Source organism: Tetrapisispora phaffii, chromosome 6, assembly GCF_000236905.1.
Source record: "Tetrapisispora phaffii CBS 4417 chromosome 6, complete genome".
In the NCBI taxonomy this organism is placed as follows: Eukaryota; Fungi; Ascomycota; class Saccharomycetes; order Saccharomycetales; family Saccharomycetaceae; genus Tetrapisispora; species Tetrapisispora phaffii.
Genome location: NC_016525.1, coordinates 236,977 through 261,647, shown reverse-complemented (window position 1 = coordinate 261,647; position 24,671 = coordinate 236,977). Strand labels below are relative to the sequence as shown.

The 24,671-nt window shown below is 34.1% G+C and overlaps 11 protein-coding genes across 11 annotated transcripts; 5 read left to right on the top strand and 6 right to left on the bottom strand.

The window, feature by feature from the left end:
- Window positions 1–1,122: 1,122 nt before the first annotated feature.
- Window positions 1,123–3,861, top strand: TPHA0F01150 (uncharacterized protein; the record flags this gene model as incomplete). Its single annotated transcript, XM_003685986.1, has 1 exon — window positions 1,123–3,861. One exon carries the CDS (start codon window positions 1,123–1,125, stop codon window positions 3,859–3,861), a length of 2,739 nt encoding a protein of 912 aa, XP_003686034.1.
- Window positions 3,862–4,307: 446 nt separating this feature from the next.
- On the bottom strand, window positions 4,308–5,318 carry TPHA0F01140 (40S ribosomal protein uS8; the record flags this gene model as incomplete). Its single annotated transcript, XM_003685985.1, has 2 exons — window positions 4,308–4,567; window positions 5,186–5,318. 2 exons carry the CDS (start codon window positions 5,316–5,318, stop codon window positions 4,308–4,310), a joined length of 393 nt encoding a protein of 130 aa, XP_003686033.1.
- Window positions 5,319–6,342: 1,024 nt separating this feature from the next.
- SPT4 (transcription elongation factor SPT4) lies at window positions 6,343–6,654 on the top strand (the record flags this gene model as incomplete). The annotated part of the gene is made up of 1 exon (XM_003685984.1): window positions 6,343–6,654. The coding sequence occupies one exon, from the start codon at window positions 6,343–6,345 to the stop codon at window positions 6,652–6,654; it is 312 nt and encodes a 103-aa protein (XP_003686032.1).
- Window positions 6,655–6,989: 335 nt separating this feature from the next.
- COX18 (membrane insertase COX18) lies at window positions 6,990–7,874 on the top strand (the record flags this gene model as incomplete). Its single annotated transcript, XM_003685983.1, has 1 exon — window positions 6,990–7,874. One exon carries the CDS (start codon window positions 6,990–6,992, stop codon window positions 7,872–7,874), a length of 885 nt encoding a protein of 294 aa, XP_003686031.1.
- Window positions 7,875–8,093: 219 nt separating this feature from the next.
- ERG25 (methylsterol monooxygenase) lies at window positions 8,094–9,020 on the bottom strand (the record flags this gene model as incomplete). The annotated part of the gene is made up of 1 exon (XM_003685982.1): window positions 8,094–9,020. One exon carries the CDS (start codon window positions 9,018–9,020, stop codon window positions 8,094–8,096), a length of 927 nt encoding a protein of 308 aa, XP_003686030.1.
- A 1,746-nt stretch (window positions 9,021–10,766) lies between these two features.
- On the top strand, window positions 10,767–12,443 carry DCR2 (phosphoprotein phosphatase; the record flags this gene model as incomplete). Its single annotated transcript, XM_003685981.1, has 1 exon — window positions 10,767–12,443. The coding sequence occupies one exon, from the start codon at window positions 10,767–10,769 to the stop codon at window positions 12,441–12,443; it is 1,677 nt and encodes a 558-aa protein (XP_003686029.1).
- A 146-nt stretch (window positions 12,444–12,589) lies between these two features.
- On the bottom strand, window positions 12,590–15,280 carry TPHA0F01090 (uncharacterized protein; the record flags this gene model as incomplete). The annotated part of the gene is made up of 1 exon (XM_003685980.1): window positions 12,590–15,280. The coding sequence occupies one exon, from the start codon at window positions 15,278–15,280 to the stop codon at window positions 12,590–12,592; it is 2,691 nt and encodes an 896-aa protein (XP_003686028.1).
- Window positions 15,281–16,208: 928 nt separating this feature from the next.
- TPHA0F01080 (transaldolase) lies at window positions 16,209–17,258 on the top strand (the record flags this gene model as incomplete). Its single annotated transcript, XM_003685979.1, has 1 exon — window positions 16,209–17,258. The coding sequence occupies one exon, from the start codon at window positions 16,209–16,211 to the stop codon at window positions 17,256–17,258; it is 1,050 nt and encodes a 349-aa protein (XP_003686027.1).
- Window positions 17,259–17,459: 201 nt separating this feature from the next.
- MTE1 (Mte1p) lies at window positions 17,460–18,443 on the bottom strand (the record flags this gene model as incomplete). Its single annotated transcript, XM_003685978.1, has 1 exon — window positions 17,460–18,443. The coding sequence occupies one exon, from the start codon at window positions 18,441–18,443 to the stop codon at window positions 17,460–17,462; it is 984 nt and encodes a 327-aa protein (XP_003686026.1).
- A 381-nt stretch (window positions 18,444–18,824) lies between these two features.
- TPHA0F01060 (uncharacterized protein) lies at window positions 18,825–20,396 on the bottom strand (the record flags this gene model as incomplete). The annotated part of the gene is made up of 1 exon (XM_003685977.1): window positions 18,825–20,396. One exon carries the CDS (start codon window positions 20,394–20,396, stop codon window positions 18,825–18,827), a length of 1,572 nt encoding a protein of 523 aa, XP_003686025.1.
- Window positions 20,397–22,842: 2,446 nt separating this feature from the next.
- Window positions 22,843–24,588, bottom strand: GAS2 (1,3-beta-glucanosyltransferase; the record flags this gene model as incomplete). The annotated part of the gene is made up of 1 exon (XM_003685976.1): window positions 22,843–24,588. One exon carries the CDS (start codon window positions 24,586–24,588, stop codon window positions 22,843–22,845), a length of 1,746 nt encoding a protein of 581 aa, XP_003686024.1.
- Window positions 24,589–24,671: the final 83 nt, after the last annotated feature.

The window sequence follows — 24,671 nt, the reverse complement described above, 5'->3', positions numbered from 1 at the left end:
GTCGCCCATCTCCCGCAGCAGACCCCCGGACACGAAGGGCCGACACGCCTATTTTTTTGCGAAATTCGTCTTTCTCTAATCAGCAGCATGTTACGAAGTAGCGAATTGGAAAAGTTCTGGCCGCTCCGGACCGTTCTTCGATAAACCAATTAATGGCATCTTATCCCTTGCTCAGGAGCACTGCACAGAGCTCGGGGTCTCTCTCAGCGGTCTCTTCGTTGGCCGCCCGACTCTTATCCCATGATTAGCAACTATTCGGCGGGTTTCGCTGTTTTCTGACACCAATCCCTGCACGACTTTCGAGAATTTTAAAATTAGCTCGAAATTAAAAGAAATGTTGGGCGCTTTTGTGTTTTTAACTTTTCGAAAAGTTCGACTTCAGCAGGACCAACAACACATTTCCTAGCACGGCAGCAAGCCAAGATAACCGGGACAGCTGTTCAGAAGCACTTTTTGGAGGTGGCAGTGGTTGTTGTCTTCTGTTTTGCTGAAAAGGACACATAGCATTGGGCCTCTCGAAACAATTGATGGTATCGATCGATCTGACTCTTCATATGCCTGTTCGAAACTTTTTTTTGTGTGTTTTCGTTTTGCTGTTGTTGTCCTCTTCTATGTCTTCGCATGAATTTAAGTTTAAATTAAACTATATTCTATCAAAAAATTACATACTGCAAACCACGTCAAGAGACACTGAAAAATGTCTGAAAGGTTGTCCAACTGGTTCATCTTGTTCTCAGCCGTCGGAAACTTCTTGTTGTCATTATCTTCTTTTCGACAGTTCATGTGCTATAGCCATGTATGCACGTACCCTGAGAACGGTGCTTTATCACAGAAAATATACAACTGTTTTTTTCTTTCTTTCTTTCATTAATATATATATATGTGTGTGTGTATTGGCATGATGGATAACGTTTTTGTTTTTCAATTCCCAATGGCTTCTGGAACTGTTCTGTGTATTCAAGCATTGTTCAACCCGTTTGCCCTTCTTTCTATTTCTGCTGCTCCTCAATTCCATTCTGTTGCAGTATTCATTGTTTTTTTACATCACACATCCCTCTTTGTTTCCTCCGTGGCTGAATATTTGAATAAAGGGAATGAGAGATTGTTAACTGTCCCAAAAGAATGTCAATTAATAAACCGAAATGGCCAAAGCCTACACTCTATAAAGCAAAAGCAAAGACAATTGAAGAAAAACTGAAAAGTGCAGATTTTATGGCACCCAACCAACCCTACAGCGGGAAAATAAGGTTCGTTGAGAAAGGTTCAGCAAAGGCAAACTCGAGCATATCTGCAAAAATAGAAGATTCGAATAATATGAGTCCAACCTACAGCCTGTCGGACGATAGTCCGGCTCCAAATACAGGCAACAATAATAACTTCAGCGGAGCAGGTGTCAACGCCTCTAAAGGTTGGAGTTATAAAAAATATCCAAGAAAAAATCAGTTCTCATTGAACTGCAAAGAAATAATACTGATAAAAAATAACAAATTACAAATATTGATAGACACCTTATCGAATTTCTACGATCTTGGAATGGACTTCTTAAATACTCTGCTGCCGTATAATGACTTGAATATTTCCTCAAGAGACATGACACTCGTGTTAATAGTGACAGGTTCTTTAGTATCTGCAGATGAAAACTTCGACGAAATCTGGACTGCTGTAATGGACAGTTTTAGAATAGATCTGAGCCAAGACCAACAACTCGAAGATGTAAATACTCCTGCATTCAAAAAATTAATCACTAATTTTTTGGCATTATCGGTACTGGTATTCCTTATAAACGGTGCATCATACTTGGATAACATATTCATTGGACATAGAGCAATAGAGTTGTATCTGCAGCAGTACAAAAGTATTGAGGGCCTCTCAAATTCAAACATGTTTACATATATCATAAACCAACGTATCACTACTGAAGAGAAAGCGTTGGCATTGCATTCAATGGTATTATTTGTACGGTACTCGACTTTCATAACAACAAGTAATCAAAATGAAAAATTGAGCAACATAAAACTATTTTATGATGTTTTTTTAAACTCTATATTCACGTATAATCCTCCTAACCAATCAAAGACGCTACTAGAATATATACAAGAGATTAATTACGAGGATGTAAGTTATCAAATGTATACAACATGTGATTATTATCTCGTTACAGCCATTTGCGACTGCTTATATTTCGAACATTTATTCAATAATCCCAGCTTTGAAAGTAAAGATCAATTTCATAAAGCATTGATTACAATCATTAAAAGTCAAAATGAAATTGCCAATAAGAGTAATTCCGATCCAAATTCCTCAACTCCATTAAACCCGTTTTCCCATCTGTTTATGGAGAATCCCATGTATGATTTCTTCACGATAAAGGACAGAAAATCAATTAGCGATGGTTTCTGGATACTGTTAGAGATAAGTTGGTTAGAATTTATCAACAGCTACTATGCTGAAAGTAATAGCCAGAAGGTATTGCCTGAACCAGCCGTCGCAGAAACTAATTTAGAAGAATCAGAAGATGATATTGCTAATGGGCTTATGGGTAAAGAACATTTAGAGGAATTAGAGAGATCAGATACTCTCCATGTCGATAAATTGAGTCACTTGTTTTTAATCCCTACCACCATTGTCATTTCTCTTTTAACTTCTCCAAACAAGTTAGGATTATCAGAAAGAAATTTGTTTTTATTAGTAGATGTTTTATCTTTCCAAGTTAATATATTTAGAATCGAAATTACAAAAATTACAGAGAGCAAACAATTTAAAGATTCCTTGGATAACCCAGTATTGAAAGAGTTCTATTCAATATGGAATTACGCTCTAATGTCGGATGCAATACAGACTAATGCTATGCCTGATAGGGATCTAATAGCATTTCAAGATTTTTCAAGAATCTATTTCGTCCCTAATGCGATTTTGCCTATGACTGAATATAGTGCTAATGATTTTGCCTTTGAATACCACAGCTTTATTTTGTCATCGATGAAGTTCATGAAATTTAATATATTAATGAACCGATTGATAACATCTAGCACTTTTATATCTCAACAAATGAAAAACGCTATGATCAGTATATGGGAAACTCTACAGCGATCAATTACTCAAAATTGGAGTGCACCAGAGATTGTCCTAAAGAAAGGCTTTTCATACCCGACTGAATCAAATACGAATGACAAAAAAAACTTTATTGAGGTCGCCGAGGATAATACTACAAATAAGACTGACAAGATTATATTACCGCCACCATTGTCCATGACAATGGTACCTTCATCGTCTCAACCATTAGCATACATGACACAAAGCCAATCTTTTAATACTAAAAATTCTTTTCTTGGAACAATCGGTACTTCGATGAGCGCTACAAATAGCATATCACAACGGATTGGTTCTTCTGCCATGACCTCACAACTTTCCAATAGGTATAACATTCAACCTCCTGTATCTAACTTCAATATTGAAACGGCTAACCAATCAAAAACTGTTTATCCTTATGAAACCAATAACACAAATTTTCCTACTCCTTATTCCAATATGATGTTTAATCCTATGACAAGAGATGATTCTTTGAGCATAAGTTCTAATAGCATGAATTCGCGAATTAGTATGGGTACCAATTCAAGCTCAACGAAGTCTCAGAGAAGCTTAAGTTTTAAAGCAATTCCAATGGTAGAAAGAACAGAATCTAATTACACTCAATTTGTACAAAATTCTAGTATATCTAGTATTAATCAATATTTAGGGAGCAATGGTCCGCAATTCAGTAACCATAAAATGTCAGCTACTAATCAGTCTGGCAATTCTCAATCAATTCCTGACTCTCTTCCTCTAAACCAAAAGTATGATTCGAATTTCGGTGCACAATAAAATTATTCTAACATTATAAATTAATTCAGAGTTAATGGTAGTAGCAAGTTTTGTATTTAATATTAATGTAGAAAAAGGTGTTACTAATAGCTCAAGTTCTTTTAATGTTATCGATATTTGGATAATATTCTACATTGCATAAAAAATTTGATAATTTAAATAATTTATAAAATAAATTAGGAGCGGGTTCTTAATTTATGTTTGAATCTGGTATTTACATAAATCACTATTTTATAAATGTTTGAAATGATTAAATATATAGAATAGCTAAATATTTACTAGTATTGACGATATTTGATAAGGCTTTTAGTTAATCTTCAAGAAACCTTATGTTGTGTCATTAATAGATCAAAATTTTAATATATTCAAATTTAGATTTATGATATTTTTATTGTATTAAAACGAATTGAATTTATATATAAGTATTTCAGTAAAATTATATAGATCTAGTAGACGAAACCTAAAATCTTACCAGAGACATGTTTTCTTCTAGCTTCTTCGTGGTCCATAATACCAGCAGAAGTAGTTAAAATAACATAACCAAATTGTCTGGCAGGTAATAAATTTTCAGTCCATTTTTCAATCTCCGAAATTTTGACGTTAAATCTTGGAGAAATAACACCTACTTTATTTAGTCTACCATTTAATTGGATAACGATCTTACCAGATCTGTGATCATCAATGTATTCGAATTCGCCAATGTAACCTATATAAAATAAATCCATAAAGACAAATAAAAGAAAAATTAACCTTAATTAATCTTAGATTGTTTTTATTGTTAACAGTTAGTATACTAATAGAACATTCAAAATTAAATTTGCTTTGGTGTATAGAATAAATTCTATTTCTTAAAAAATAACCTTATTTTTGTATTAAATATAAAAAGAACAAATACACTACAGCAAATGTTGGAATAATCAAAGTTGGAAGATCAGAAAAAGAATTGTAAAAAAAATTATATATGGGAGAAGTTACAAAAAATAAATTTTGTAAGATGTTGAGGGAAAGTAAACGAATGTAAAATATGGGAATTCCTTGCGGAATAAAACATCGTGTAAGAAGCATTCCCACAATAATTTGTTCTCCCGGACAATTAAAAGACAGTATGGGACTGAAAAGCATAAGTGTATATGCTCATAAGTATGAATACTATCCGATCAAACCATCCAGTTATCAGCCCGGGATTAAAAATAATTTCTGATCTAAACTCTGAGTACAATTGCAACAATTTGTCAATGCTGTAGCGGTAAATGTTATTTCTATTGGAAAAACAAAACTAAGGTTCATTAAGACATTTCTAAGCAAATAATGTAATGGGACATACCATGTTTTTGAACGACTTGTAAAAACTTGATGATGACCTTAGACGAAGGTCTAATCATAACTTGTCTTTTACCAGCCTTTTCGGCGTTGTTGATAGCATTTAGAGCATCGGCTAAAACAGAAGTACGAGTCATTTTTTATTTGGAATGTGCTATGATGAAAGTTGAAAATAATTAGTAAACAACTAAAAGTTAGTATGATAAGAAAGTTAAATAAAAAAAAAAAAAGTGAAACGAGTTCACAGAGGGAACAATCCACATTGGCCCTATTGACTAAAAATAAACCAGTTATTGCAACCGCGAGGGTGACGACACTGAGTCCGGATACATAACTCATGTTAGACTAAATGACTACAGCGATGTGTAATTGACATTGCAAGTGTCCACTTGAGGTGGATTTGCAACATAGATAAGTTGTACAAAGGTATCAAAAAGCATACGCAGACATAGCAATATTCTTGTTCGACAGAAAAAAAATATGTATTTCATTAGTAGTCTAACTCTGCGTAGCAACATTTGATTCTTACAACAGCATCATTGCGAATGGTTGCGTCAAACAACAACGCAACCTGAGTATACCAGCACCCTTTCAGAGATCTCCCCCAATGATCCAGTATCAACACTACCAGTGCAGATAGACTGTTCCCATTATTAATTGAACATCGAATCACACATGAAAATGCAACTTACAATTAAGGTATGAGAATCACGATTGTTGACAATAATCTATTCAGATAGAAACCACAATAATAAGTAAAACAGAAAAGTGAACAATTTCACAAGCTATCTTTAAAAGTTAAAAGAAATGTTTGAAAAATTGTTCAGAATTTACAATGCCTTTTATACTTTTCGAATTCTCGAGACTTTAAAATGAAAATTTTTTCGAAATTTCGAAAACGTTTCTAAGCACAGAGATTGACGTAGACGTCGGAAATTTGACCTTTAAATGATAACAAACATGAAAAATGATAATAAGTATTTTCCAAGAACCTAATGAACTGGCAACCAGGAAGCTTTCAGCTGCAATTATTGAGTTTAGTCAGCTGTCTATAAAAGTGAGAAGATGCACTAGGGTATGCACTGTGTTTGGATCCGGTTTTAGGTTGATGTTTCTTGGGAAAACATAACATTAACTGTCGAGTCAACAAATTGTACAAGAATGTCTAGTAACGACAGAGCATGTATGCTATGTGGAATAGTGCAAACCACTAATGAGTTTTCCAGGGAGGGCTGTCCAAACTGTCAAGGTATATTTGAAGAGGCAGGCGTCTCTTCAATTGAGTGCACGTCGCCTTCTTTTGAAGGGCTAGTGGGCATGTGTAAACCTTCCAAGTCATGGGTTGCTAAATGGTTGAATGTCGATTCGTATATACCTGGCATGTATGCCGTTAAAGTTGACGGTAGGTTGCCAATCGAAGTCGTCGATTTGCTTCCTCATTATAAGCCAAGAGATGGTAGCCAGGTGGAGTAAAATAGCCATCGAACTTAGGGGGGAGGGGCTTATGGTCCCAACGTAAGTAGCATAATTATGAAATATAAGAATATATATATAGGAGTAAGTTATTTAAACTGTAATACAATGATATAATAACATTAACGGTTGAATTATGTCTCTTGTAAGGGTGTGTGATAAATTTTGAAAAGGGTTTGGTTTTTCACCTGCTATCGTGGTTTAAACATCCATCTGTTTTTTAAAGTTGATATAAGTAGTTACAAATTTAAATGAACATATTTACCATAAAAAATTATCCAACAAATATATAAGTAGTGGGATGATAACTAAATAGAAAACGATAGGACAACAAGATGTTTACAAGTGTTTATAAGGCGGGATTCTTTCCACTTGTGTCCGCAACTAGGACTTGTTGTATTAAGACCACCTCGAGGAGTAGAAGCTTTTCAACGATTACAGCAGTAGCAGAAGCGTTTGTTAGTCTTCATGAAGTTACAAATATTCCCTGGGTGATCTTAATACCTCTGTCTTCAGTTACATTAAGAACGTTGTTTACTCTACCATTGAGTATACTTCAAAGACAAAGATTGGTAAAACAGAATAATCTGAGGAATGTTGTGTTATCAATCAAGCCAGTTGTGGCATTAAGGTTGGCTCAAACTCAAAAACTAACACCAGAACAGATTAAGATGCTGTCTCTAAAAGAATCTAGAAATAGACAGAAGAAACTATTCAAGAAATACAATATAGATTTATGGAAAAATATGATTTTACCGTTAGTACAGATACCTCTTTGGGTTACCATCTCATTAGGAATTAGAAGGTTGGTCACTGACCCTGATTCAAACACCATGCATGTACTCAAAGAGACAAATACCGACAATATCCTATACGCTAATAATATTCTTGAATCTACATTGGACCTCAGTTTGCCATTTGAACCATTGCCCATGTTGCTTCCTGTAATCTTAGGAACATTATCTATCATGAATGTTGAATACAATGGGATTATGTTTGCAAGAAGAAGAGATAAGGCGTTAGTAGGGGGGAAACTGAGCAATGCGATGAACAGTGTCTTGAATGTCTCAAGAATGAGTAGTGTATTCATGATGGGCATCTCCACACAAACTTCCATGATATTGAGTATTTATTGGATTACATCGCAATTATTCTCATATATCCAAAACAAACTGCTTGACTGCCTATGGCCATTGCATAACAAGAACGACTTAATGTAAATAATTTAAACTGCACAATTGGTAATCCAATGGTGATACAAAAATATAATTAAAAATAGAGGTCATAAACATATGTATTAAAACCATGTAATGTAATAAAGTGTATCATTTTATAAATTTAATTATGAAAATATATTTATTCTATTTAGAAGTAATGAATCGTTGTTTTATAATAAATATATGAATAGATGTTTTAAATGTTGAAGTCAGAGAACACATCTAATTGTTCTTCTTGACGTTCTTTTCAGCCTTAGATCTCATTCTTTCTTCTCTAGCACTCTTAGCTTCTGGACCAGCTTCGGTGTCTAGACAATAATCCCACCATCTGAAAGAGGAAGCGTAGTTACCAATGAAGTAGTGATGATGTAGATCGTGATGTTCAGCACCGGCCCAGAATGGTAGGAACTTGTTTAATGACCATGGGAAATCGTAACCAGAGTGAGAGTCGACAGCTTGGAATAATCTTAAGACGACCCATACGGATAAGGTGAATAAATGTAGTTTACCAGTGTATAAAACGTATAACATTGGCATACCAACGGTACCGAAACCTAAGGATAAAGTTTCAGCTGGATGAGCGTATTCAGCAGATAAACCAAATGGAGCAGCATATCTATGATGTTGCTTGTGAATGTACTTGTAGAAAACACCATAATGGAATAATCTATGGGCCCAGTAATGCCACATATCTTCTAAACAAAAGAATAAAGCGATTTCCAAAGTCATTCTCTTGATAGTTGGGAATGGAACTTCGACAGAAATACCCAGAGATTCACACATTGGGTGAAAGGTCCAGATTGGGATGGCTTCGACTAAGAAATGTGACAATAAAACGGACTTGAAACAGTACCATTGTTCCTTAGCGGATGGGATCTTAGTTGGTTGAATCTTCCATTTTCTGAAGTATGGCATTTGATCAATGATCATCCATGGTAAACATCTGAAAAAGTATGTGAATTCATGTAATAAGAAGAAGAAAATACCGGTAGCTAGGACATCATTGTTCATGTAAGTGTACCAAGCGGACCAGTATTGTTCAACAACATTTAATTGTGGTTGAGATGCAGCAATGTTTTGTAAAGTCTTGAAGTAGGAAGGATCCTTCAATGCGTTAGCAATGGTAACGTTACCAAAAACAGAAGACATTCTTAGTGATGTTGCGTAAAAGGTTTTGTTCTCTTGCGGGTCTTGTTCCTAAAGTTAAACGCAAAAGTGCAAACAAGAAATCGAAACCTCAAGAAGAGAATTGTTCCCTGGCATGATAGATGTGAAAAAACATTGCATTTATATAGGAGTGAATTGGATCAAAGAGTATGAAAGCAAAAGGCAAAACTGAAGAAGAAAAAAATTTTGCGAATAACAAATTAACTACCTAATTAATTAATCGATTGACTAGTCAATTAATTTAAAAAAAAATTTTAGCATGTCGTTACATTAGCCTTACTGGATGGCGTAAAGACATGGATCATGAAAGTAAAAGTTTAATGAAGCGCATATATTGCAGAGAGCAGCAAGAGCTTTGCAATGAACGATAAAAACCATAAAAACGAAAGCTACGAGAGCTCACGAACTAGCAGAAGCCGAAACATACCACAGAAGCATTCAAGAGACATTTAAAAGATATATATGAAATCTATCGCACTAATTAACGACTAATCCATGTACGCCGTTAAGTGTTCAGACAAGTTCCACTAATAGTAATAATCTTCTGCAAAAAACGAGAGAAACAGCAAACCAGTCTTATAAACTTCACTGATAGCCCATCGAGTTGTCAGAACATCTCGCTGACAACCATTGCAAAGCAACAAATTGCAGAGATGCTGCTCTGAAAAACTTTTCAGAGCAGCTGAGATGGGCTCTCGTTTAGATGCGATTTCTTGTGCTCTTCTCGAGAGCGAGAGGGCAAGAGAGCGACGTGTGTTTCCTACGAGATCCCACAGCGAGCTGTCAGAGTTCTACGCACGGTTCTTCGCGCCAGATCCCGGATCGGGAACGAGCTCGAAAAAAGAAAAAACTGCAAAAACGGAAATTTTTCGGTTTATCACAGACAAACTGGCGCACAGAGACGGAAAAAGCTCAATCTCTTTTTTGCTCAACTGTCATTTCGAAAAGCTGCCAGTGCAAGAGCAAGGGCAACAGCAAGTGCCAGTGTGCAAGCTGAGCTCTGGTCCAGTGGGGATGAGATCAAGTGCGCAAACACGTCGTTAATTGCTCGCCAATGGGCCTCGGTTGACTCGCTCTTTAACTCTGGTGTTTATACGACGGTGGGCCGTTGCACGGTGAACATTCGTAAGTGGTTTCGGGAGTGAGGTCGTGTTTGATGTCTGCTGGATATAAACGACTCTGAAACACTTGTAATGGCAATTGGTATGAGAACACTGCCACTTCGACCAATGCTCTCAACACTCCGGTTGGCATATTTGCACTGACTTCGCTCGGAATCACGCGCTCAACCCATTGTTATCTCTCGCTAAACGAGCAGTGTGTCTGCGTTTCCAACAACATAAACGATGCAAACTCACGGCATCAGCTTGTTGACCCACACACACCAGAGCCACAACAGCTTTGGACGTTGCGATCAGTCAAGGGAAGGACAAGCCTATCGTGCCTGTTACCCGGTTGCAACTTTGCTACATCAAATTTAATACGTGTCACATGGGCCGTTTCTGGTTTACTACTAACGGGAAAATGGTTCTGCCAAGCTTACTCCATCGACTAAGATACCTTGTGATCCAGGTACACAGCAATGACTTATAAGGAATCGATAGTACGGTTTGATTCATCAATATATTCTATTCGTTTTTCTGAAGCTGCGATGTTCTCAAAACTAGTTCTATTTCCTCTTTCCCTGTTCTTCCTTTACCGCTGGGGGCATTGTAATCAACTGCAAAAATGATAAGATTTAACAGACGGTTCACCAAATTGTACCTACCTTTGGTTGTCTTCACAGTGACAATCTGGTTCCTGTTTTTTCACAACGCCGAAAATATCGATAGAAACGCTGACCTGCTTGTCTTTGATAAATATACTGGCAGAAAAGGCAATATTGTTATCAATGCCGGTGTTATTAGGTGTATCAGCATACTAGGGGCCAGTTGGTGTCCTTCGGTAATCAGTTCTGCTGGAGTTAAACATGGACGTTCTTATAGAACAATAGTGAAGAAAGATTTGGATTTTTACAGTTCTTCGTTGAATATTTTCAAGAAATATTTCTTCTATGACTCGGTCAACGTTGGGCCACTGCTCAAAGTGAAGAACTTCAAGTATATTTCTGATATCGTTTCTAAAAAGGCTTTAGAGTCCCAAGAACTAGGTGAAAATGTAGAAAAGAAACATTTATTGGAAGACACATATGCAATTGTTTCAAAGTTGACAAGTCCAGAGACATTTGAACCAATTGCTGATGTCGATGTATTGTATAACTTGGAATTCGATCCAAGACCTGGTTGGAAATTGGTAGATGGAATAACCATAAATGCATTGACAAAATTCTCTATCTATAAACATATGCCAGCATCTGACAAGATCACATCAACGAAGGACCGTACTTTAGTTTTGAAGCAGGACTCTGCAAAGTATAAAATTGTTCAATTGGCAGACATGCACTTTTCCATAACTGATGGTGAGTGTCATGATGAATTCCCACCAACTGATGACTGTAAAGCAGATAGGAAAACACAAGTATTTATTGATAAAGTTTTGGATTTGGAACAACCAGATTTGGTCATTTTTACAGGTGATCAGATAATGGGTGACCAGTGCAAAAAGGACTCGAAAAGTGCATTATTGAAAGTAGTAGGTCCGATCATTGCAAGAAAAATTAAATGGGCTATGGTATGGGGGAATCATGACGATGAAGGTTCTCTTGACCGTTTTGAATTATCTCAGCTTGCTGCATCACTACCATATTCAACATTCAGAATTAATGCAGGTATTGATACTTTGGATACCACATTTGGTATTGGTAATTACGTTCAAAAAATATATAAAGAAGAGAAGAATAAACCGGATTCATACATTCCAATTGGGTCCTTGATATTTATGGACTCCCATAAATATTCTAAATCACCAAAATCCTTTCCAGGATACGATTGGATTAAACCATCACAATATAATTACATTGGAAAACATTACGGATTAAAGACACCTTTAAATATGGCATTTTTCCATATTCCATTGCCTGAGTATCTAAATATAAAATCAGAAAGTACTGGAAAAGAAAATAAAATTGTAGGTAGTGGAAGAGAAGGTGTAACGGCACCAAAATACAATTCCGGTACTTTAGAATTTTTAAAGAAGGAGTTAAATGTCCAGTTAATCTCTGTCGGTCATGACCATTGCAATGACTACTGTCTATCCAACGATGATTATGGTAGTAAGTCATGGCTATGTTACGGAGGTGGAGCTGGTGAAGGTGGATATTCCGGTTATGGGGGGACTGAGCGTAGAATTAGAGTTTTTGAAATTGATTTTGATAAGTTAAGTATAGAAACTTGGAAAAGAAAACAGACTAATTCACAAGATACGTTTGACCATCAAGAATTGGTCTCTGGTGGAATTGCTGTTTAAAACACTTTAAAACTATGTATTATCTATCTGTAACTTTATAATTTGGTCGACATACTTTGTCATTGGAGAAAGAATTTGAATCTAAACGCTTGTAACTCAAAAAATAATATTAAATATATATGTATGTATGTGTGTGTGTGTATGAACTATTTTGATTGTCTCATTCTGTATGCTATATAACTTGCAGAAGGTTTTAACCCCATATCCGGCATTTCTTGGACGTCATCTGGTTCAGCAACCCTTTCATCATCTGAATCGAATACGGCATCATCATCTGCCACTTCAATACTTTCTTCAACTTCATCGAAGTGGACACGTCTACGTTTTTTCCATGTATTCAGTGCTATTGATGATAGATTCACACCACTGTTAACCATTCTAGCACTTACATTGATACCAGGTCCTTTGAACCATAACACATCTGCAATGTATGGATTATTGTTTACAGAAATATTATGTGGAGTTTTTTCAGATTTATTTCTCTTTTCACACTTCTGTAAAGTATTAAATTTGGAATTCAACGGAATCGACAGAACGTAACTATTTGGTGTCTCTATAATAATTTTACCTAAAGAACTTTTCGATGCTTTATTTGTTAAATTGGATACAATTGAAGATAAGTTGTAATCTCGTCTACGTGTATTGGTAGCTTTTTCCTGGTATCTTTTCATATTTTTGACTTGTGTTTCGGTTGTTACCTTTTCTAGCACATGTCTTGAATATGATACAGTGCTTGGTTTTTTTACCTTAGTTGTAGTATTGGTTTGTATAATTTTATTAGTTACAATTGGTATTTTATTATTAAAGATTATAGCCTTTTTAGGCATAACTTTACGGTTCATCAAGTATGTGTGCTCATTGGTAACCTGGTTATACGTTGATTTATTAATAATTATATTTGGTTTACTCACAAATGAATCATTATTATTATGCATTGTTGAAACCATTGATTTCATATTCAAGTCATTAATATTGATTTTAGGGGTTTCTGGTTTTGGTTTTCTCGCATGTACATGCCCACCAGATGTACTGCCACAGCTGCTGCTTCTCCGTACAGTATGAGATGAAGATTCTTTCGTTACGATAATACCATTTTTAAAATCTATTATCCCTTCTGGTTGAGGATCGTTCGGCCTAATAATATAACGAGGACAATCTGGTGATGTCGAATATTCACCAAGGTCATCTTTTTCTAGAACTGGTCTTATATAAACAGCACCGATAGCAGGAGGTCCATTATGTGCACCAGCAGTAGCTTCTGGGATTGGATCAGTAAAAGTTGCAGTTGGTGATAATAAATGTGCCAAAGGAGACAGATATTTAAAAAATTTTCTTCCCGGTACCGGAATTGTCACCTCTTCCTGGTCACGAATTTCCTCGGGCATACAAGCTCTCCAAGTTCTAATTTTATTAAAATTTTTATCATTTTCATTATAACGATATTCACATATAAATAATGGAATGTCGAGATTTTTTATGTTAGCTGGATCACCTCTTTGAAATCTTGTAAAATGTACAACATAGCATTTTCCAAGAACGCTTGTAAATGTGTGGTCTCTATATTGGCCAGATTTTACAACTTCATTTTTATAAAACAGTCTATCATATCTGTGCACAGTTTGTTCAGGTCTAAAATACCAACACACATTTAACCAAATCTTTCCATCGGTTGTATTCCACATTTTGAAAATTTGGCCTACAATTGGTTTTGCTTCATCGTTAGGATTTTTCAATAGAACCCAATCACCAATTGAATATAATACATTACCCCATTTAACTTCATTTAAAGGATATCTTAAGTCACCACTTTCGGGAATAAAGTCTTTGTCAGGTTTATTTAATTCAACTTCGCAATACAAATTAAATTTTGAAAAAAGTATTTCATATCTTTTCAAATTTTGTTTATGGTCTTTATATAAGTTATAGGTTTGATAGTTGCTCAACATCAAATCCATATCTTTCTTGAATGTCATAAAATCTTTATATTTTCTTCCTCTTACATTTTTTCTTACGTCTTCTAGAGTCATTGGATTGTCTATAATTTGTTTATATTCCTCTATAGAAACTGGTAACTTTTCGAAAGTGGATGTCAATGATTCACCTGCTTGATCTATTTCTTTTTTCAACATCTTGAACACATTCTTAATTCGCTGAACATATGGGAAGTCTATTATTGGAGGTCTGCCTCTTCTAATATGCTTTCTTTGCTGGTTATTATGTGTATGTTTTAGATACTGTGATTGAAACTGTTGTTGAATAGGTGGACTCGGTGAAAGTTGTATTCTTTGCTGAGTCACTGCAACCTGTTGTTCATAAAGATTTGAATTACTAATAACGTTCAGGGCATTTACGTTTTGCTCTTGTTGGTCATTTTGATCATTTTGAATAGATAGGTTCATATTAAATTTATTATTCAAAAACGGTATCAATATCGCCTTCAGGTAATTATCCAGCAGATTTGCAAATTTGTGGATAATAGTAGTCATGTTGTAAAAATATCTAGCATTTTTCGAGATCTGAGCAATATCATCGACAAAAGATTGTAATTTATAGATAGAATCATATTGGGAGTTCTCCAACCTCTTGTATATCATATCCAATGACATTGGATTTCTAATTATATTATAATAGTCTGGATAATCCTCTCTCGAAGGGAGCTCCTTAAAGATCAATGATATACTTATATTATTCGGTATAGTAGCCTTTGCTGGATCACTATTAGGAAACTCATTGCTATTAAATTTCAACAGACATAACTTATCTAGCTCTGTTTTCAATATCGTATACAATTCAGTATTGCTATTCGTTCCATTGTTGTTAGAAGGTAATACATCCATTATATCATCAATATATCTATAATTTCTATACTGATCAAAAAAACTGACAAAATCTTATCTGGTATTAACTTCCGATGAATATTTTAGTGTTCTTGTAATGTTGTCTTCTTGGTTGAAAAAACTCAAAGTAACTGTTGGCTATGATGCAAATAAAAATGCTGAGAATAGATAACTTACCATATGGCCATTGAATTCAATTATTGTTAAGGTAATAACGTATTGTTTCTAACATGTTTCCTCCATAGATATTGCTTAAAACAATTTCAATAATAAGTTGTTTTACAATTTCGCTCTGATGTTAAATCGGAAATTGGTAACAATTCAAATTCGTGCGGGTAACATAAAACAATGAAATGACACACTGGAAATGGGAATGTCAGTGTCACAAATTGTTGTAATGAGGTTATATTTAATTAAAACTTCAACTAAGTTAGTTGAAAGTGTTTGTAGTTGGTAATTTAAGTAAATGCAATATGTTGTTCAATATTATGGTTATAGTGTGGACAACGGAAAAAAAAGAGAAGTAATTACAAAAGAGAAAGGGATATGCGATTATAAATATCTGTTGAGGCACAATGAATAAATTTATTATGAGTTGCAATTGGAAATGAATATTAACCATTGGGTGAAGTTATATTACCTTGTACTATTTGACGGTACACCTCATTTCATTTATGTAGCAGAAAAAGTTCTGTGGTTCTTTATTTTAGGGAGTGATTACTCTGTATGGTGTACTTTTTGAGGTTTGCCAATTAATGAAAGTGTACTTACTTGCTATACACACATATATATATATATACGTGTATGTGGTTAATAAAACTATTTCAATGTTTATTAGCCAGGTTGATTTGGAGTTAGCCTTTAAATACATGTTATAAACGATACGGTTTATTTGAAATTGTATAGGAATACAGGGAAATTACTAAACATGCCAGTCAGCAAGAAGCAAAACACAGGAAGCTCCAAAAGTGGTCAAACAACTCTTGAGAAATTGAGGGAAACAGGGACCACCATTGTCGCCGATACAGGTGACTTTGAGATGATAAGCCAGTATAAACCCCAGGATTCGACTACAAACCCAACTTTGATTTTGAAGGCCAGTGAGAAAGAGGCTTACACTGAGTTGGTCGATTCTGTTATTGAAAAATATGTCACTGCTAAAAAGATTAAGACTGAATCTGATGTCACGCCAGAAGTGTGTGAAGCAATTTTTGACAGAATATTAGTGGCTTTTGGAGAACAGATTTTGAAGATTGTACCGGGAAGAGTATCTACTGAAGTAGATGCCAAATACTCGTTTGATAAGGAAGGTAGTATCAATAAGGCTAAGGAAATTATCAAACTATATGAAGATGATGGTATCTCCAAAGAAAGGGTTTTGATTAAACTATCTTCCACTTGGGAAGGTATCCAAGCAGCAAAGGTCTTAGAGAAGGAGTATGGTATTCATGTCAACTGTACCTTGTTATTCTCATTCCCACAGGCAGTGGCTGCTGCAGAGGCAGGAGTTTCATTGATTTCCCCATTTGTAGGTAGAATCATGGATTGGTATAAAAACACTTACAATAAAACCTATACAGCTGAAGATGACCCAGGTGTTCACTCTGTAAGAAGGATCTACAATTATTATAAAAAACATGGCTATAAGACAATTGTCATGGGAGCTTCATTTAGAACTGTTGATGAGTTGAAGGCTTTGGGTGGTATTGATTTCTTAACAATCTCTTTGAAGTTATTAGATGAGCTTAATAACAGTACGGAAGATGTAACTAGATCATTGGATCCAGAAACAGCTAAAAAGGAAGGTGAAGATAAAACATCATTTATAAATGATGAATCTAAATTCCGTTTTGAGTTAAATGAAGATGCAATGACTACTGAAAAATTAGCAGAAGGTATCAGAAACTTTGCCAAAGACGCTCAGACCTTACATGGAATTATTAAAGATAAAATCATCTCGAAGCACATCAATAAATAATTGTTACTGTCTAAGAGCTTGCGTTTTATGTTAATTTTATGAAAAGTCAGGCGACATAATGTTGACTGTCCCTCATCTTCTATTTAACCTAATATTTGGACTATGAACAATACATATATAATTTACTTTAAAATAAGATATTTTATTTTTTATTATGAATTATTCTAATTAGTTTCTCGATTTTGATATTGTTGATCAATATCAGAGACTAATAGGTTTATGACTAATGCTACGTATTTTAGTTCTACCACTAATTATCCTCGATGATGATTGTTTATTTGGTAACTTTTGAATGATTGATTTTGAAATTTTTTTCTCTTCTGGAAGAATATTATCTGTATTAATTTGCTTCTCCAACGGTGGTTTATCTTGTGCGTAATGTTTGTCTATGATGATATTATTTGTAATTGGACTTGTACTTTGCTTCTCAACCAATGTTTCCTCGACATTGGCTTGCAACTTCTCATTTTCACTCGGAATTAGAGGAGGTTTAGGTTTATTTAAATTGGTATTAGCATCATTGTTATGAAGTTCATTTGACTTGATATTAGTATCATTGTTACTTGTATCTTCTTCTTTTAATCTTACGTTATCAGTTCTCACACTAGGCCTATTTTTAACGATCTTCCTCGAAAGATTAGAATCCGGATGATTAGCCATTCTTGGACGTTTAAAAGGCTTATTCATTTTTAATGCTAAAGAAGTTCCTGAAATAGAGGAAGTATCTGCTATCACTTTCGATGTTATGATCCTCGAAAGAGGTTTCTTTACTATTACTTTCCCTTGGAGACTATTGGATTTTGTATTAGTTACTGATTGGCCATTTAAATGCAGTGTGTTATTATTGAAATGAATAGTATTCGCTTGAGATGGAGGGATATTGTTATGTTTAAGAGTGATCTTCACTTCTTTGTCATATTCGTTTATTTTCTCCAATATTATTACTATATATTTACCAAATATTTTATGTTCAATATTATCAAAATTCTCAGGATCAAGTATATATTCTACTTCTTTTTTATTTGTAATAAATTGAGATGATATTTGTATATTATCTTCTTCTCTGAATAGCTGAAACTTATCATTGATTTGGAAATATTTTAGTTTGCCATCATGCCATACCTTATTCTTTTTTCTGATTTGATCGGTGTATTGACACTGATACTCTGTAATATGTGAGTTCATGTTATAGCTGTATCACTACACTATCATATACGCTGGTATTCCTGAATCTTTCTTTATATCTGCACTTATTAAAATGAATTTAAAATTTGGTGTTGTTTTTGTCTTATCGTTCCCTTTATATAATGCGCGTTAAATAAGTAAGCTCATCTCATCTCATCTCATCTCAATCTTTTGAAGCTTTACAAGATGCTTAGGAAGACTCACTGAAGTACTGTATTTATTAATATAGTCTTGGTACTTACGTAAAGTTACATAGTGAGGTATTAATTTACTGACTGTTGATGCATATGAATTTCATTTAAATTCACTTTTCTTCATAGATGTATAGTGTTTTCATGATAATACAATTGTATGAAATGGGTAATGTTGGAGAATGGAACATTATTCACTGGTAATTCCTACGCTGAATCCAACAGCAATGCATGCCATAATTGCAATCGTTTCTATAACGCCGAGGATCAAGAAAGTAGTTCGTAGCCATTGAAGGTCCAGTTCCCAATGGAATCCCTTCATTAATCCAATTCTGTGATTCTTATTTAGAACCATCTTCATTAATTTGTAATCTGAAATGATTTTCTTTTCTTTCTTACCAACTCCAATTATGAAGAAAAGAGGTAGAACCAATATACAGCCACTGACTACTAAGAGAATTCTCCAAATGCTGTATATTTGTAGATATCCAGAAATTTCAGAATCAAAATTATAAATTGAATTGGAGTCGATATGTTGAATAGGTATATGTTCAAATACATCATCATTTATTCCATCATATGACCCAGTGATGCTATTGTATTCATTCTCTTCTTGAAATAAATTTCCCATTGCTTCTACATCGATGTTGTATCTCCTATAAGTTTTGCTTCTAAAATTTTGTAACGTGTCAAGAGTCAGATCAATTTGTGATTCTGCGAATTCATTTCCATAAGACAGATCAGGAAGACTTGGAGGATAAGATGATTGAACAGCATTTTTATTACCATTTGGTAGTGATCCATCATTAGCGCCCTCGATTTTATCGTTGGCAAAGGACAGATGATTTTTTAATAATGATTTAGGTTGAGGAGAAGTCAGAGATGGCCTTGAACTTGATTGTTCTAATTTATTTTTTGAGCTGGAAAACAGAGAAGATCCTTTTTTTTTAATACTTTCTGTCTTAGACACTTTCTTCAAATTATATTTTATTGGACTGAATTTAGATTTTGAGATACTTAAAACTGGAGTTTTGGCAACATTACTCTTTCTAATTTGTTGTGCTTGATCAATGGCAGGAATTGTATCATTATAATAATTTGAAGAATTTGTTGTTGCACAAGAATGCGCCAATGACGCTTGTGCACTACTGTATATTTCTCTAGGTTCAACAAAAAAAGGTAATGATTCTTTAACTTGACTTAGAGAATTGTGGTTTCCATGAAGAGGTGAATATAAAGAAGAAGTAACTCTATCTGGCGATTCAATATTTTCAGGGTAGATATTTATAGATGCGACAGGTTTTTGTTGGTTTAATTTTACATCTTGGTTACTCAGTAACATTTTTGTTGAGATAGTATTTAAACTACTACCATTTTCGGAGTTATAATGGAACGGTTTTTCAATGTTATCATTGATTAAATTATTAATCGATGTAGTTGATGAGTTATTTTTTGAGATCGTTTTTTGCATACGCCTTTTAGAGGTTTTGTTCATTGAAGCAAATGCTGATTCATTTATGTAAACTCCGAATTTTCTTGGAGTTTGTTGGAGAGAGTTAGCAGAACTGTCATTCACATTCTCTGGAAAGTTTTCAATAAAGAATGATTTAGAGGAAGAAGGGCTTTCCTTATTATTTTCTTCTGCGGACTCTTTTCTGTAAATATCATTTGTAGATATATATGATTGTACGTCGCTGTCATAATCTGATAAAATTGAAAGAAAATCGCTGTTATGTGTAACTTGCTCAAAGTCTTGGTCCATTGCTAAAGATATTGTATATTTATGTTTTCTTGTCTAATTACTGTTGAATTGTATAAAACGAATGACTTAAATTTAATGTTGTGTAAATATTATGATTGTTTGAATAAAAAAAATGTAAAAGAATGACTTAAATTAGGATGTTAGAGATTGAATTGTAGTTGGTAACTTATTGAAGATAAAAAAATATATATATATGAAAACAATATATTCTCGTTAGCTTTTGAAATGGTACTCTTCAGATTTTGGCGAAAGTTTGATTGATGGCAATTAACACTAATAAGCAGTTGGTAACTGATAAGTTCATTTTTCATAAGTAAGCTTGAGATTTCAATTGAATATGAAGATGGAACTTCTACAAGTACGTATTTTAAACACTTTATTTTTATAGTAGCCAATTTACTTCAACTAAAACAAGATTTTCAAACTGTTGTAGACCAAACTTGGCGTAACCTGGTATCTCTTTGTTGCTAAACAATACAAAAATGTAAACATTAGCAGCATCTACATTGTTTATAATAGTACCTGTCTTGAAATTACTGCTTATATACATGAGGATGTTTTACCTAGGTAGAGTCTATACATTTTTTATAAACAATTAAATATTGACTATTAACAAAACTATAATTACTGTCGTTTGAGCTTTGTTCATTAATGTCAACATAACCAGTGTCGAGAATCTCAGGGACCAACTAATTCTGGTGAATTTCCCTTTTTGTACACGCTTAACTGAAATTATTTCCTAAAGTGGCGCTTTGCTGGCTAAAAATCAAGAAAAACATCGAAAAACGTCCGTAAAGGGAAAACGCTTACGAAACCAGTATTGGAAAAGTTCATGAGTTGCAATACCTCGTTCGTTGCAACAAGTTAATTCCTGTCTTAGCATTGATATATACAAATATATATGCTTGTAAAATTATTTGTTAACAAGAATATTGTACCATGTGGTATGCTACGATCATTTCAAAAGTATTGGCAATATTACTCTTACCCTTTTTTACTCTATCGAACTGTTGTTAATGAGGAACAAATGTTCCATCCATCGGGGTACCCATGTTCGTAAGAAGTAGCTATATCTTCCCTCTACACAAATCAGCACAATAGTGAATTTAACAAAGTCTTTCGTTGGGACCAAGTCTCTGTTATTGCTGTTTCTTACACGGTTTTTTTGTTCCGCAGGCGGAACTCGTGGAAGCACGTTACGGAACCGTCAGATCCGTGTATTGCTGCTGCGTTCCTTCTTACTTCATGAGATATATAAAGTAGAGAGCTTCCAATGGCTTCAATCCACCACTTCTTGGGGTTGAAACTGCTCAAGAGTTTTAATCACCTTGATGCTATCCAACTCGCAGCTTTAGCCCACCTTTTGGGCAACAAACACGTTGGTTGAAACGTATTTCACATCACTTTCTTGGTGATTATATAATATTTACCGTTTCGTCCTAAAATCTGGAGATCTATAATTCTATTTTCACGCTGTTGAGATTTAGAGGGGAATGTATTAGGAATACGGAATTTATTCATAAAAGTAGTTGGAAAGCTTCTCGAGAGGCTTTCTATCCAAGAGTCACATCAATCTGGAAAGAGGGTAGACCAATAATCCTTGTAGGATGTAATATATTTACATTCATAGTTTGTTGTACTTGCCCGTTTTCCAGATATTGCTGAATCTGTTCCTTTGTTCGTATTAATTATTAGAGTTACCAGCTTCCCTTGTTAACTACGCATTTTGATTGAGAAAATATTTGATTCCATTGGATAAGTATACTTAATAAAAGCTCAGGATGTTGTATTTACTGTGTCCAGCATTTAGAAAGTGTGAGTATCCTTGATCTTTGATAAACATATAATATGTATATAAGAAGGAATAAGTTCACTTCCCAAAAACTATTCATATATCAGCAAACAAACACAAACATCCTTGGTCAGATTAAAGTCGTCATTGATTGAAATAAGTAACATATGATAATGACTGGACATCTCAATAAAGAAACTACACAAGATAAGACAACAAAGAGCTCTAGCAACTCAGAGAATAATGGAAAAAGGAGCTGGACACGTAGGAGTATATTTAAAGGTGTAGCTTTATTTGGTTCAGGAAGACATGTTAGTTCAAAACCAATAAGCATATCAAAATATGATATATTGAAGTCTCATGAATTGTTGAACAGTTCATGAATATATATGTATATATATATATAAGAAGTAGATTATTTGATGCGCATAATACGACAAACATAGTTACTAAATAATATATTCCGTGATAATAACTGCTGGACAGAAAAGTATCTCTACATTGTAAGGTAATTACTATATATACAAATCCATACATATACATGTATATTTTATAATAAATATCGTTATGAAATTTTTTTATAGTCTTTAGTTTGTTATTCTAGTGCTGCTATATTTATTTAATCTGTTTTTATTATAAATATAAATTGTTCGTTCATAATAAACTTGTAGCAAGAAAGAAGAATATTGCCAACATTCCAACTTTAGTGCTATATTTAGAGCCCTCATTCATTTCGGTACCACGCTGTGTATCCTTTTTATTCCCACCTTTCAGTGGATCGGATACTTTGTTGTTATTAGCTCTAGTGTAATCAGATTTTAAGGCCTTTTCGATACTCATAATATTTTCACGAGAACAAACATTGTCAATATTGCCATTGTTGAATGTATCGTATTTTTTATTATAAAAGAACCCTTTATCTTGTACTGGACATATTTTATCGCTTTTTCTCATCGTACCTTCATGTAAATTATTGTAATATAATTTACTTAGAAGGAAAGATAATTTTTGCTCAGTTGAACATGATGAATATATCCCATAAACACCTGCCTTTCCATCTGCAATGATCTCTTGACAATTTACTTGACCACATAAATACTTGAAATGATTTTCAACATTAAAGGTGTTAACTAAACTTTCTCCAATTAAAGCTTTACAAGGCAAATATGAACTTAAACATGCACATTCCTCAGTATTTGGAGTCGAAGGTAAATTGTTCGTAGTTGCTTCCCATGCAAGTTCAAGTTCTTCCTCAAAAAATTCATTATTCAATGAGTTTTTTGGGCATTCGATATTGTTAATCAAGTTTTTGTAACTAGCAGAATTCAAATATTCTTCCTTAGTGACACCACTTGGATTGGCATTTTTGTACTGAGTTTCAAGATAGTTAAAATCCGGTAACTCTTTAACTATTTTGCTATTCTTTTTAGAAACTTCAACAACACCATATTGGTTTTCTTCCTCAAAATACATGTATGCCAACCCACCAGACCATACATTGGACATTTTAGAGCCAAATAGAGCACTAACTTCAGTGAATGGTCGAGGTCTTACTAGGTTGCAGCCAAACTCGGAGAAGAATATAGGAACTGGATAATCCCTAAACTCTTCTGTTCTATCCTTATAACCACTTGTTCCATAAGATGAATATCCGCACCATTCATACATATTTATTCCATAAAAGTCAGCAACCATCATTGAAGAATCAGCACTTTTGTCTTCATTCTTACATACAAAATATTTAGCTAAGTTGTCTCTAGTGTCTACATCGTCATTTGTAGAATATCCGACTGGTATTTCTCTATAGGAGTTCTTCTTTATGTACATTTTAGTATCTCTGATAGCAGCTTTCACAAATGGTGAAGCATCAGTGTTGCTCGTGTCATTTGTAACTTCGTTCCCTGCAAAGTAGCCTAAAATGTTTGTGTACTGGCTCATTGCATCAATTACATCTCTATACCTTTTCCAAATTGTAACATCCCAAGTAGGATTATCCCTGGCAATCGAAACATCTGGTTCAGCTAAATCTAATAACACATATATACCCTCGTTTGCCAATGCTTGCATGCAAGTTTCATGAGATTTAGTAGGATCGATTGAATATACTCTAATTGTATTAATATTCAATTTCTTCAAATAAGGGATATCTCTTAAACAAATGTCAGGATCAGCTAATGGATCTATGTATTTTGTTTCAAAAGTTTCATCAGCATCCATTAGCATATCTAAACTTCTGCTTGGTTGATAGGCGATACCTTTGAGGAAGAATTGTTCATGTGTCTCTGAGTTAAAGAATTTATTTCCAATAACTTCAATGACTGGAAGATTTGCTTTGATTGAGGCAGCTGTGCATATTGATATATATAAATATTGTATCAGATAAAAGAAGATTAGTCTCATAACTTCTTAGTCCAAGATTAGTTTGTTTTGACTTTCTTCTTCTACCAAATCATTGATATTGTATCAACTACCTTACAAATATA